The 14,575-nt window shown below is 40.8% G+C and overlaps 1 protein-coding gene across 4 annotated transcripts in view; it reads left to right on the forward strand.

The window, feature by feature from the left end:
• The window catches only part of CHD1L (chromodomain helicase DNA binding protein 1 like), a 58,782-nt gene extending 44,807 nt beyond the window's left edge, over positions 1-13,975 (forward strand). For all 4 annotated transcript variants that reach the window (XM_045033393.1, XM_006935047.5, XM_045033395.1 and 1 more), the window contains 4 exons: positions 9,914-9,984; positions 11,570-11,684; positions 12,424-12,532; positions 13,626-13,975. In XM_045033393.1, coding sequence (XP_044889328.1) covers positions 9,914-9,984; positions 11,570-11,684; positions 12,424-12,532; positions 13,626-13,701 — 371 coding nt within the window. In that variant the 3' untranslated portion in view covers positions 13,702-13,975. The remainder of the gene's footprint in view (positions 1-9,913; positions 9,985-11,569; positions 11,685-12,423; positions 12,533-13,625) is intronic.
• The last annotated feature ends 600 nt before the right edge of the window (positions 13,976-14,575 follow it).

The following is a 14,575-nucleotide window of genomic DNA, read 5'->3' on the forward strand; positions in this document are numbered from 1 at the left end:
TCTCATTAGCTAGTTTTTTTTTTTATCATGCAAGCAGTTATGGGACTTTGAGGCGGTCCCTACTCTCCCTGTGCCTGTTTTCTCATTTATAATTTTGAATAATACTTATTCCACCAGCCTCATGGAAATGCAATGAGAATAGTGGGTGTGGAAGTATTCTGATACATCAGTCCCTGTGTGCATGTTATAGTATTGGCACGAAGAACATTTCATTGCTTACCTCCACTGTGGCCAACTCACCCCATGTTCATAAGGGAACATGCCCCAAAATGTCAGAGATCTGTGGGAGAGAAATCAGACACACCATTAAAATGCTAACAGGAGCTCGGGTTGGCTGTTGAAGAGGAGGAGGCTGTATTAGGAAGTTAGCATAGGCTGAGATCCAACATTCCCTAGAGACAGAAGGAAAGCTGCTGGTGGCCAGAGGAACTGGGGAGTGTCAGTATTCTCCCTTGGCATGGAGAAGGAGAAAGGGCATCTTCTTTTATGTGCAGAAATCACAAAGTAGTATGAGGAGTAAATTTATTATTGTCATTATTTCCTGGGGACTTGAGTGGCCAAGCGACCTTACCTTACCTTCAGGTTCCTCAGAGATTGGCTTTTCCTAATTCTTCTGCCTGGTTCTCTAGGATGGAAAGGGATATAAGGACTTAGAGGGAACACTCTTTCTACTCAAACAGATCACTGGCAGAGGGTTTGATAGGTTAAAATAACTGAGCTCTAGATAGTGATTGGGCAGTTGGAAAAGCAGAGAATTCAGGAGAGGGCAGAGATAGAAATGAAGATTGAGGACTGCCTGTTTGGATTCTTGTTTGAAACTGTGAGGAAGGCAGGACAGGAAGATGAGAGGACAGGGAACAGAATGTGGAAAACACCTCCACTTAGGAACTGTAGCAACAAGGGGAGACAGAAGGAAGTGTCAACTAAGAGAACCTTGAGAATGGAATATTTTGAAGTATAAGGGAGGAGAGGGTGTCAAGAAGTGGTCTGCCTGGTCAGGCGCTGAAGTGAGGGTGAAAACTGGGGAAAGGCCATCGGATTTGCCCCAAGCGTAGTCGCAGACCTTGGCCTACTTTGAGGAGAGTCTGAAGGCTGAACCTTGGTTACACAGAGTTAAAGTGTAAGTGGTCAGTAAGGAAACAGGGTTGAGAGTGTGCATTCTTTTCTGAAGACGGACTAAAACAGGGTAGAGCAGGGTAAAGGAAAGTGTGAGCTAGAATTATCAGGCAGGGCTGTGTAGAGGTAGTGAAAGTTCTCTTGGGCCTGGAAAAATGGGTTGAATTTTAGTGGGTGGAGGGAAATGGAAAAGGATCCCTGTGTCTCATGCTGTGTGGTATTTCCACAATTCCTGTCATTCCCAGTACGGGGTGTTGAATGACCCAGACAGTGACACAGTGAATGTTTTTAGGGCATGGTGTGTAGGCCAGGCAGGCAAGAGTAGCGGGTGGAGGCTGAGGAATAGAGGAGAGTTTGATTTTAAAGAGAGCGATCTGGACCACAGCAGGGAGACTGCACGTGGCTTGTGCAGGAAGATGCCATTCTAAGCCGGACCTTATCCAGTGGGTAATGGTTAGTCATTTGGGAGTTTTGTAGAGAAGAATGGCATAACACAGCCAGTATTTTAGAACAACTTAAAAGATTCGGGTGTGCGTGAAGTGTATAAAGCCATAGAATTCTTTTAGCGCATTTTTTTAGAGCATTAGTTTGCTTTGATTTGGATGAGGTAGGAAAATGTATAGATAGATATAGTAGAGTGCAGTGTTGGAATGGTTTAAAACAAACATAAGCCTTCTGAAGGAATTTCAAGTTCATAATGCTCTCCCCTTTCCATCCCCAGATGCCTCTGGGTTTGTATTCAGTTTCCGATGCCTGCAGGAGTACTTTGTAGGTAATACGTAAGGGACATTGACTTGGGAGATCATTTAGAAGTGAAGGGGATGACGTCAGCAACATTGGCGGTATAAAACATTCCTCCTTTTTATCCCCCCCCCCCTTTTAATCAGTGAATTAGACATCCATACACAAACAAAAGCATGTGTTGGGTCTTTTGGGACCTAGCACCTTCCTTCGAAGGACCCGAGCGGAATCTTGCCCACCACCACCACCAGTGAGAGACAGACAGACCTCCATACAGGCTGTGGAGCCAGCACAACTGCCTAGATGCCTTTTGCCACTGTCAGGCAAAATCAGATGAGTGCTGACCCGGGCAGGTACTCACGCATGAGACAGAACTTGCAGGAATCCAGCCTTCCTGCAGGAAGACTCCAGCACACCATTGGAGAAGGGAAAAAAAGAGAAAAAAACATGCGTTGATCACAGTGGAGGTGGTAAGAGAAATACTTCTGCTTCTCCCTCAAGGAAACCCTGAGTGGGCTGATTTATCTGGTGAAGGTGACCTGTCCTGTGGGGGGAAAGGAGAGCAGGGAGAATGCTCCTGGCTGTCCCAGCCAAATGGAACACCGCTGGAGAAACCCATTTCTCTCCACCAGCACCCAGAGTACTAAGGTGGGAGCTCTGTGACTGGGAGGAAGCAGATCAGAACTTCGAACGGTGTCAGAGGGATTGGCTCAGGAGGAAGTTCACCCACAAATCTTGGAGTACCACACCCAAGGTTCTCCCTGCTGGGTCTGCAGCTTTCCCAAGACACTGAGTGCTAAACTCCACTTCCTCTCATTCTGCTGCTAGCTTTTTGTGCAAGCTCCCGAGTGTGTCTGTTAGAGTGAGCTCTGGTAGATCGGGAGCGCACTCAGAGCAGGCTCTGGTCGTTGGGCAAGGAAAAACCATAAACTCTAGCTATTGCTTTTCTAGAATGCTGTTTCCAATAGCCAGCCTGGTGAACTGTAACAACCAAAGGTAACACAAGGGCTTAAAAATTTGGCCCCAAGAGAGAGCAAGAAGAGTGGCAGGTATACGTCACAAACACAAGGAATATCTCAGTAACAATACCACAGAACATAAAACCATCTGCTGAAAGCAGCGAGCACAGAATTAAGGATGTATCTGCTACTTCAAATGCAAAAGCAGCAATGCATAACTCTGGGGAATGTAAAAAGTCTGGGAAATACGGCATCACAGCAAGAAAATGACAGTTCTCCAGCAAGTGAGCTCAAAGGCACAGAATATTGCAATCTAACTGACAGAGAATTTAGAATAGCAGTTATGAATAAACTCAGTTACAAGAAAACTCAAAGGCAATTCATTAAAGTCAGGAGCAAAACATACGAACAAAATGAATTCTGTTACAAAGAGATTGAGAATGTAAAAGAGAACCAGACAAATTCTGGAGCTGAAGAATTTGATGAATGAGGTATAGAATAACAATAGAGAGCAGCTGTGGAGGGCTGACCAGATGGAAGAAAGAATAAGTGACTTAGAGGATAGCAATTTAGAAATAACACAGCAGAGGTTGAAAAAAAAAAAAAGTGAAAAAAGTACATGAGCTATGGGATTGGATCAAAAAGACAACTATCAGAGGAAGGCAAATATCAGGATAAGTGGGCTTCCAGAAAGAGAAGACAGGGAGAAGGGGGCAGAGAGTTTGTTTGTTTGTTTGTTTGTTTATTTATTTATTTATTTATTTTTTCAATATATGAAGTTTATTGTCAAATTGGTTTCCATAGAGAGTTTATTTTTTAAAAATGATACCTCAGGCACCTGGGTGGCTCCACTGGTTGAGTGTCCGACTCTTGATTTTGGCTCAGGTCATGATCCTGGGGTTGTGGGATTGAGCCCTGTATCGGGCTCTGTGCTGGGCATGGAGCCTGCTTAAGATTTTCTCGCTCCTTCTGCCCCTCTCCCCCACTTGCTCTCTCTCTCAAATAAAATCAGTCAGTCAAACCTGAGAACTTTCCAAACCTGGGGAAAGACTTGGACATAGAAGTCCACTAAGCTAATAGATCACCCCATTATCTCAATGCAGAAAGACCTTCCCCAAGACACATTATAATGAAACTGAAAAATCAATGATAAAGGATCTAAAAGAAGCCGGGGGAGAAAGAAGGTATATAGCCTACAAAGGACCCTCATTAGACTGTCAGCAGATTTCTCAGCAGAAACTACAGGCCAGGAGAGAGTGGACTGACATGTTCAGTGTGGAAAGATAAAGACTGCCAACCAAGGAAATTGTATTTGGGCCACATTATCTTGCAGATAAGATAGCCCAGACAAAAGCTAAGGGGAGTTTACCACCACCAGCCTTGCCTTGCAAGATGCTGAAAGGAGTTCTTCAAGCAGAAATGAAAAGATAGTGATCTGTAACATGAAAACATATGGAAGTACACAATATACTAGAAGAGGTGAAAAATAGAGTTCGATCACTAATCTATATTAGGATGGTGCTTTAACCACTCAATTCTAGTATAAAGGTTAAAGGAAAAGAGTAGTAAAAATAAGTATAGCTGCTATAAATTGTTAACAGATATACCACATAAAAAGAGGTAAATTGCGACATCAGTAATAGAACAAGAAGGAGTAGAAGGGAGAGCCTCAATAGGTGATTGAGCACAAGTTACTGTCAGCTTAAGATGGATTGTTTTATCTGTAAGATGTTTTATGGTAACAACATTGCAAAAGCATAGAACGGATCCACAAGAGACAAAGAAAGGGGAAATAGCATACCACCACAGAAAATAACCAGTTTACAAAGGTAGGCAGAAACAGGGGAAAAGAAACAATGGAAATACCTAGCAACTAGAAAGCAGTTAGTAACATGGCATTAGTAAGTACTTAACATAAGTTAGTTACTCTAAATGTAAGTGGATTGAATTCACCAAGCAAAAGGCACAGAGTGGCTGGATGGAAGAAACAAATAAAAAACAGGGTACAGGTGTTTTCTGCCTACAAAAGACCAACTTGAACCTTAAAAACACACATAGACTCAAAGTGAAGGGATGGAAAAAGATACTCCATGCAAGTGGCAACCAAAGACAATGTGGGTAGTTGTTACTTACCTCAGACGAAGTAGACTTTAAACCAAAATGGTAATAAGAGATAAGCAAGGACATTGTATAATGATAAAGGGCTCAATCCATCAAGAAGATATAACAGTATATGCACCCAACATCAGAGCACCTAAATATATTAAGTAAATACTAATAGATATGAAAGAAGAAATCGACAACAAGGCAAGAATAGTAGGGGATTTTAATATATCACTTTCAGCAATGCACAGGTTATCCAGACAGAAAAGCAACAAGGAAATGATAGACTTGGACCAAATATTACATCAAATTGGCCTAATAGACATCTATAGAAAATTTCATCGAACAGCAGCACAATACACATTTTTCTCAAGTACACATGGAACATTTTTAAAAATAGATCATATGATAGAACACAAAACGAGTCATAGCAAAAGAAGACTGAATTTATACCAAGTGTCTTTCCAACCACAATGGTATGAAACTAGAAATCTTTCATTGAGGCAAGCTAGAAAATCTCCAGAGATGTGGAAACTGAATAGCACATAGCATACTCTTGAACAACCAGTGGGTCAAAGAAGAAATCAAAAGGCAGACCAAAGAATATCTCAAAATAAATGGAAACAACATACCAAAAATGGATGCTGCAAAAGCAGTTCTGAGAGAAGTCTGTGGCAATAAATGCATATATTAAAAAATGAGATTTCAAATACCTCAAGAGACTAGAAAAAGAGCAAATTAAGCCTAAAGTTAGCAGAAAGAAGGAAATAATATCAGATCTGAAATAAAATTAGAGACTAGAAAATCTATAGAAAAGATTAGTAACCCTTAAGAGCTGATTTTTTGAAAAATAAAATTGATAAACCTTTAGCAAGACTAAGAAAAGAGAGAAGACTGAAAGTCAGAAATGAGAAAATAACTGACACTGCAAAAAAACATTAAGATCATTAGTGACTACTATGAATGATTTTACACCAACAAATTAGATAATCCAGAAGAAGTGGATAAATTCATAGTCCCTACAACCTACTAAAACTGAACCAGGAAGAGATATAAAGACCGAACAGACTAATAATGAGTGAGGAGATTGACTCAGGTTTTAAAAACCTCCCAGGATCAGATGACTTCATGGACAAATTCTGTCAAATATTTTAAGGAGAATTAATGCCAATCCTTCTCAAACTCTTCCAGAAAAATTGAAGAGGAGGGAACACTTCAAACCCCTTCTGTGGGCCCAGTATTACCTTGACACCAAAGCCAGATAAGGACACTAAAAGAAAACTGTAGGCCAATATCCCTTATGAATATTGATGCAAAAATTCTCAAAAAAATATTAGCAAACCAAACTTAAGAACTCATTAAAAGGATTACACACCATGACCAAGTGGGATTTCTTCCTGGGATGCAGGGACGGTTCATCATAGGCAAATCAACAAATATGACACACCACATTAATAGAATGAAAGACAAAAATCATTGAACCTCTCAATAGATGAAGTAAAAGCATTTGGCAAAATACAACATCCTTTCATGATAAAAACCCTCAATAGAATAAGTACAGGACATAATAAAAGCCATATAATGCTACCTACAGTTAACTGTATTCAACTGAGAAAAATTAGAAGCTTTTCTTTTAAAATCAGGAGCAAGACAGGTGTGTGTGTTTCTCCTCCCTCTGATCCAACGTAATACTGGCAGTTCTAGCTAGAGCGAATCAGGCAAGGCAAATTAATAGACATCCAAATCAGAAAGGAAGAAGTAAAATTGTCATTTGCAGATGGTGTGGTCTTATATATTGAAAACTCCAAATTCTCAATATAATAGATTTAATCAGTTGGAAAAAAGAACTGTTGGATGTAATCCATGAATTCAGTAAAGTTACAGGGTCTAAAAGCACACAGAAATCAGTTACTTCTTTATGTATTAGCAATGAAACATGAAAAAGAAATTAAAAAATTGTCCCATTCACCGTAACATCAAACACAGTAAAAGACCTAGGAATAAATTTAACCAAGGAAGTAAAAGATCTAGCCAATGAAAAATACAAGACTTTGTTTAAAGAAATTGAAGAAGACACAAACAATTGGAAAGATATTCCACATTCACTGATCAGAAGAGTTAATATCATTAAAATGTCATGCTACCCAAAACCATCTCTAGATTTAATACAGTCCCTACCAAAATTCCAATGGCATTTTCTACAGAAATAGAAATAGAAATAAATCCTGAAATTTGAGTGAAACCACAAAAGAGCTTGAATAGCCAAAGCAATCATCAGAAGAACAAAGCAGCAGGCATTATACCTCCTGATTTCAAACTGTACTACAAAGTGATACTAATTAAAACAGTATGGTAGCAACATAAAAATAGATACCTAGACCAATGGAACAGAATACAGAGCCCAGAAATAAACCTCTACATATATGGCCAACTAATATTTAATAAGGGAGTCAAGAATATCCAGTAAGGAAAATGTAGTCTCTTCAGCAAATGATGTTGGGAAAACTAGACAACCAGATGCAGGAAAGTAAAATTGGACCCTACCTTACTCAAAAAAATTACCTTAAAATGGCTCAAAGACAAGCATAAAACCTGATACCATAAAACTCCCGGAAGAAAACCTAGGAAAGAAGCTCCTTGAGATTGGAGAGGACACCAAAAGAACAAACAACAAAGGAAAAATCAACAGGTGAGATTACATCAAACTTAAAAGCTTCTGCACTTTCGAAGAGCCAACAGAATGGAAGGGCAACTTACAGAATGGGAGAGAATATTTGAAAATCATATATTGGATAAGGGGCTACTATTCAACATTTATAAAGAACTCAGACAACTCAACAGAAAAAATAGTCAATCTGATTAAAAAGTGAACAGAGGAACTAAATAGATATTTTTCCAAAGAAGATGTACACATGGCCAACTGGGAATGGAAAAGATGCTCAACATGAGTAATCATCAGGGAAATGCAAATCAAAACTACAATGAGATATCACCTCACACCTGTTAGAATGACTGTTATCGAGAGACAGATAATGAGTATTGAGGATGTAGACAAAAGGGAACCCTCATGCACAATTGGTGGGAATGCAAACTGGTGCAGCCACTATGGAAAACAGTATAGAGGTTCCTCAAAAAATTACAATTAGAGCTATCATGTGATCCAGCAATACCACTTTTGGGTATATAGTCAAAGGAAATGAAAACATACAACCCCATGTTTAATTTCAGCATTATTCAAAATAACCAAGATACAGAAACAGCTTAAGTGTCTATTTCCCTTATAGGTGGAATCTAAAACAAACTTATAAAAAAAAAAAACTAGAGTGAAATGGTGGTTTACCAGGGGTTGGTGGAAACGGGAGAGATAATGTTTAAGGATATATACTTGCATTTAGTAGATAAATAAGTCCTGGAGATCTAATACACAGTACAGGGACTACAGACAGACAGACAACAAAACTCTATTACAAACTTTAAGATTGCTAAGAGAGTAGGTCTTAATTGTTCCCACCACTAGATGGAATGACGATTATGTGATGTGATTGAGGTGTTAACTAATGCAGCAGTGGCAATCGTATTGCAGTATAAATGTGTAAAATCAGTATGTTGTACACCTTAAGCTTACATGATGTTCTGCCAGTTACATCTCCATAGAAAAAGTAGCAAGGAAGTGTTGGTGAGGATGTGGAGAAGTTAGAACACTTGTGCGCTGTTAGTGGGAATGTAAAATGATGCAGCCATTATGGAAAACAGTATGGTGTTTCTTGAAAAAATTAAGAATAAAATTACCATCGGGCACCTGGGTGGCTCAATCGGTTAAGCATCCAACTTCGGCTCAGGTCATGATCTCATGGGTCGTGAGTTCGAGCCCCGCGTCAGGCTCTTTGCTGACAGTTCAAAGCCTAGGGCTTGCTTCAGATTCTGTGTGTCTCTCTCTTTCTCTCTCTGCCCCTTCCTGTTCGCAGTCTCTGTCTCTCTCAAAAATAAACAAACATTAAAAAAAATTTTTTTTAAAAGAATAAAATTACCATAAAATCTAGCAACACCTCTTATAAAGAACTCAGGCAATAACTCAAACAGGTATCTGTATGCCCATGTTTATATCAGCATTATTCACTGTGACCTAGAGGTAGAAGTAACCCAAGTGTCTGATGGATGAATGGATAAACAGTGTGGTATATACATACAGTGGGGTATTATTTAGCCTTGGAAACCAGGAAATTCTGATACATGTTTTACAGCATGGATGAATCCTGGGGACGTTATGCTAAATGAAGTAAGCCAGTCACAAAAGAAGGAGTATAGGGGTACCTGGCTGGCTCAAGTTGGTTGAGTGTTTGACTTTGGCTCATGATCTCCTGGTTCGTGAGTTTGAGCCCCACATCTGGCTCTGTGCTGACAGCTCAGAGCCTGGAGCCTTCTTTGGATTCTGTGTCTCCCCCTCTCTCTCTGCCTCTTCCTCACTTGTGCTCTCTCAGTCTCCCAAAAATAAACATTAAAAAAACAAAAACCCAAAAGAATGAGTATTGGGTGGTTCTGCTTAGATGCTGTAACTATAGTAGTCAGATTGACAAAGTAAGAGTGACGATTGTAGGGGAAAGGGAGAAATGAGGTTTCATGAGTATAGTGTCAGTTTTGCAAGGTGAAGAGAGCTGTGGAGATTGACGGCATAGCACTACTGAGCTGCTTGCTTAAAAATGGTTAAGATGGTAAATTTTACATGAGGTATATTTTACCATAATTAAACATTAAAAAAATGAAAGTTTTTGAGCAAAAAGGAAAAAATTCAGGAGTGCATCATGTGAGTACCTGGCTGAGGCAGTCACTGAGTGCCACTCTGAGTCACACTCTCAGGAGTGTGAGAAAAGGTGAGATTGAAGCCTGATGGCTGTGGGAAAGGAAGGAACCAGGGGCATTCACAAGAGCCTCTCTTCAGAGGTCTCAGTCTGGAGTGAACCTCATATTCTGTCTGTTGCTCTTTTATTTTACCTCAGACTTGAATTTGGGAGGTGTCCTTTTATTTCCTATTGATGATAAAGAGTCAAGAAACAAAGGGCAAGATTTGGTAAGTAAAAAAACCACTTCTTTTATGAGAACTAAATTTTGGCTCACATCACCTCCTCTTGAAACCTCTCCTGTCCGCTGGCCTGTCCGTGTATTAGTTTGTAAGGGCTGCCATGACAAAATCCCACCAATAGGTGGCTTAGAAAACATAAATTAATTTCTTTACAATTCTGGAGGCTACCAGCAGGGCTGATTTCCTCTGAGGCCCTCTCCTTGGCTTAGGGACGGCTGCCTCTCTCTGTGTCCTCACATGGTCTTTCTTCTCTGCACGTGCATCCCTGGTGTCTCAGCATGTGTCCAGATTTCCTGTGAGCACAGCAGTGAGGCTGGATTAGGTACCACCCTAAAGGCCTCACTTTAACTTACTTGCTTCTTTAGAGGCCCTGTCTCCACATACAATCACATTCTAAAGTACTGAGGGTTGGGGCTTCAACAAAGGAATTCGAGAGGGCACAGTTCAGCCCATAACAAGCAGGTTGGGCCTCTGGCTCCACCGCACCCACTCCGTCCCCCCTTGCTTCTGTCCATCACAGCCCCTGGAACACTGTTCTCTAACTTGTTTCCTGCACTGACCTCAGGTGGGCTCCTTCCAAGGGTGTCGACCCATTTTCTTTTTATCCTCAATACACGCAGTACCAGCTCATAGGAAGTGCTCAGGAAACTCTTACTGAATAAGAAAACCTGACAGAACTCTGAGCATTTCATTGTTTATTGTGTGAAAAGTTGTGTAAAACACCGTGTTTAGTAGCCAGCTATGAGCAGAGGAGAGGAGCTGAGGCAGATTTCCTCTGCCTGCGTTAAAATTCTCTTAAGTGTCTCTCCTACTTGCCAGTCCTTTAGAATTCCTGTAAGAGATTTCATTTCCTGCACTTAACCTAGCTTTCTCAAGGGCCTGAATTCATATTCAAATTTAGAGCCAAATCTTACTGACTTAGAAAAGAAATTTAGAAACTGAGCTGAAAGAGAGGTGTATTTGCTTGAGGTTGGTTGCCTGTGTGGCTGACAACAGTCATTCGTTCAGTCATTTCTAAAATGCTAAAGAATGTGAACAACACCGTGGTTGTGCATAAATGCTCAGAATCCAGTGACTCAAGAAAACTGTTTACAACTGGTTATGATGTGACTGTAGTGATGTCAGTCCCAGATATGCTCCCTTGGCCCTGTCTCCAGTCCTGTCCCGTCCTCCCCGCCCCCCCCCCCCCCCACCTTAGGTTAGGACACGGTGGGAGTTACTTGAACAGAGATGGAAGACACAGGAACCTGTAAAGTCCTTTCTGCTCCTGAGACTCTGAAAAATTCTCTTTGCCGCTGAGAAAACTTAGGAAAGACAGCATGTTTTGGACCCTGGTTTTAACATACCTTTTAAAAGAAGAGGTGCTTGTGTATTAAGTTACCACAAAATAAAACAATTATGATGGAAGAGTAAGTCATGAATTTGGTAGGACAGGGTTGTTCAGCAGAGCATCCAGAACAGATGGAGACAAAGCCTGTCAGGGGAATGCTTGTGCCCCCTCCACGGCAGGGCACTTAGTTGACAGTGCAGCCGTCTCGTGTCATGTCAACCATGTGATGGCTGTTCCTCCTAGTTGGCCTTGATTGTGGCTCAGCACCGTGATCGCTCCAATGTCCTGTCTGGCATTAAGATGGCAGCCCTGGAAGAGGGCCTGAAGAAGATCTATTTAGCAGCAAAGAAAAAGAAAGGTAAGCTTTTCATTTGTGTTCAGGAGTAGGTGAATTTCTGTTTCCAGGCATGTGATAGGATTTTTTAAAAGGAGGTGAGAAATGTCAAGACCTCATTCACTATACATGGTAAAGGTGAAGCCCCCCATAGGAGACCATGCAAGTAACCACCACATCATCTTGTATTTGAATAGCCCCCCTTCCTTTCCCAGATCACATTTGTATCCGTTAGCTTTGTGGACCATCTCCCTCCACTGGGTATTTGTATCACGATTTTGCTGATGAGGAAGCTGAGGACCAAAGATGTAGTGATCTGGTCAGATAGGATGTTGTTTATCCTAGCTTTTGGAGAGCTACACACAGTCCACATTAGCAGACCATTCTCTTCCAAAAGTCTGAGTCAAGTTTTGTTTCCAAACCCAGTCTGTCTCCGAGTTTGTTGAAATGATTGACTCTTAAAGAATCTGTTTATCTCCAACATTGATCATGATTCTATTTCCATCGTACCTACTTATTTTCAGGGCCTGTAGGTCTTTGTGTTCGATAGAATTATTTAATTTTTCCCATTACAGTCCCTCCCCAGAATATCTTTGACATTGTACTTGTAGGCTTTGTGTGGGATACCCCATGATTACACATGTTTTGTCCATTGGAAACCAGCAAGTGACTCTGCGAGTAGTTTTCTCTTAATGTGTATTTTATACTGATTCAAATTTTGACGAATGAAGACATCATAATCTATGTTCTTTCTTTTTAACAGCAAGTGTTCATCTTCCACGCATTGGACATGCCACAAAAGATTTTAACTGGTATGGTACTGAGCGACTTATTCGGAAACACTTGGCCGCAAAAGGCATCCCAACTTACATGTATCCTTTTGCCATCTTAGTAGTGTGTTCCCTCAGCTGAGAGGAAAAAGTCTCGCATTTTCTGTTACCGCTATTTAATCTAAGGCCACGCCTTCTGCTGCTACATTATTACTCTGCGCCTCACCAATGAGACAAGAATAAAGTACTTTGTAACTTGGGTATGGACGCTTGTATTCAAGCGTTTCTGGGTGCTGGCCACTAGATTGAAAGGTTTATGAAGGGGGGAATTTATTGAATAATTGCCATTTGATAACAGTGAATCTTTTCACATCAATTCTCTAGTTCATCAATTCTTTAGGCCTATAGACCAAGGCCTAATTTTAAGAAGTTAACTCTGATCACTAAAACGAACAATTAACCAAGCAAACAAATGAGTGAACTATTTTAGTTTTGAACCTATTCATTGTATTCTTAGGTCACAGTGTGGAATTCTTTTTGACCATTAGACTAGTATTTTCTTCTCATGATCTCCCTGCTGTATCAGTTAGCATTGTTTGAGTCCAAAAATCACTAGAAGCTGGATTGACCCCCAAGTGCTGTCATCATACAGAAACTCCATCTTTTTACTTACTTACTGGAATTAATTCACTTCAGTGAATTTTTCAAGACACATATTAAATCACTATAAAAACTTAGCAGAAAAGATCTGTTTTATATGCTTGTGTAACTCAAGCAGTATCAAGAGTTTTAATAACCAGATCACAATAGCAGTAGTAAGTACTAACAGTTTTGCAGGAATTTATGATATGGTGAGAGGAAATTAAGGAATGCTACTTCTGGAGTGATTATTTCAATAATTATTAAACTAGAGGGGCACCTGGGTGGCTCAGTCAGTTGAGTGTCCAGCTTCGGCTCAGGTCATGATCTTGCGGTCAGTGAGTTCGAGCCCCGCGTCGGTCTCTGTGCTGACAGCTCAGAGCCTGGAGCCTGCTTTTGGATTCTGTGTCTCCCTCTCTCTCTGACCCTCTGCCGTTTATGCTCTCTCTCTGTCTCAAAAATAAATAAGCTTAAAAAAAATGATTAGAGAATTTGTAGTTTTAGTAAAATTGATTTTAAAGTGATAAAATACATCTTCCTTGACTGTCCTTATCAGATATTACTTTCCTAGAAGCAAAGCTGCAGTTTTTCATTCACAGTCCTCTTCTTCCTCAGGACAGCCAGTGCCTTAACAGTTGGCCAGCATCAGGTCCAGCTATTTAGCAAGCAGTTGAGATCTTTGCCCAGAGCTACTGATTTAGAGCATTTCAAAAAAGGAGTCCAGACCTGGTGGGTCTCTGAGATACTGTGTGTTCTGATACCTTGTTTTGTTCTCCAGGATGTTACTCTGATTTGGTACCTGTAATACAGGGAGGCACAACTTAATCTGGAAAGTTCCCTGGCAGTTTGCCAGGGCTCCAGTGTGCATAGCTGTTTGCATAATAATAAATTTTCTATCTCTAATTATTCATTGCTTTCATTGTTTCATTGCTTTCTTTCTCCTCAGTCTAGTTTTCTTACCTCCAACAGACTGATTTCTTTACAGAGGGCTAGGCTATGTGGATGAAGGAGAAATGACAAGCAATAGAACAGATTGGTCTGGGAGAAGGAAGTACCTTCAGCCAGTTCATGTTTTCGGAAGACAGGACTCAAGGGGCAGACATTTGAGAAGTGAGATTCCTGGTGCGGATGAGTGGAGTCCCCCTGCCCTTCTTTTCCACAGCTCAGTATCAAGATCGGGAGACAAAACATTGGCCTTAGAGGCCTGTCACTTGTGACTTGAGAGAAACCAGAGGATCACCGTTCCCTTTCCCACCAAATTGAGCTCAGCGAAATCAGGGAATTGTGGAAATGCACAAAGCTAGCACAGAATGAGTAGTGGTAATGGGGAGGGCAGGGCGCTGAGAACCACAAGAGAGGGAGTCTTGCAGGGAGACACTATATAAACTGTGGCTTTTTATGCTTTTTATGTGAAATCTTGGTCTTGGCTGACTACCTTCAACAAGCCTGACTTCTGCTTTTAGGACCTCAATATCCTGAGGCCTGCAGAGACCTCTCCTGAAGCTT

The sequence above is a fragment of the Felis catus genome, chromosome C1 (assembly GCF_018350175.1).
Source record: "Felis catus isolate Fca126 chromosome C1, F.catus_Fca126_mat1.0, whole genome shotgun sequence".
Lineage (NCBI taxonomy): Eukaryota > Metazoa > Chordata > Mammalia > Carnivora > Felidae > Felis > Felis catus.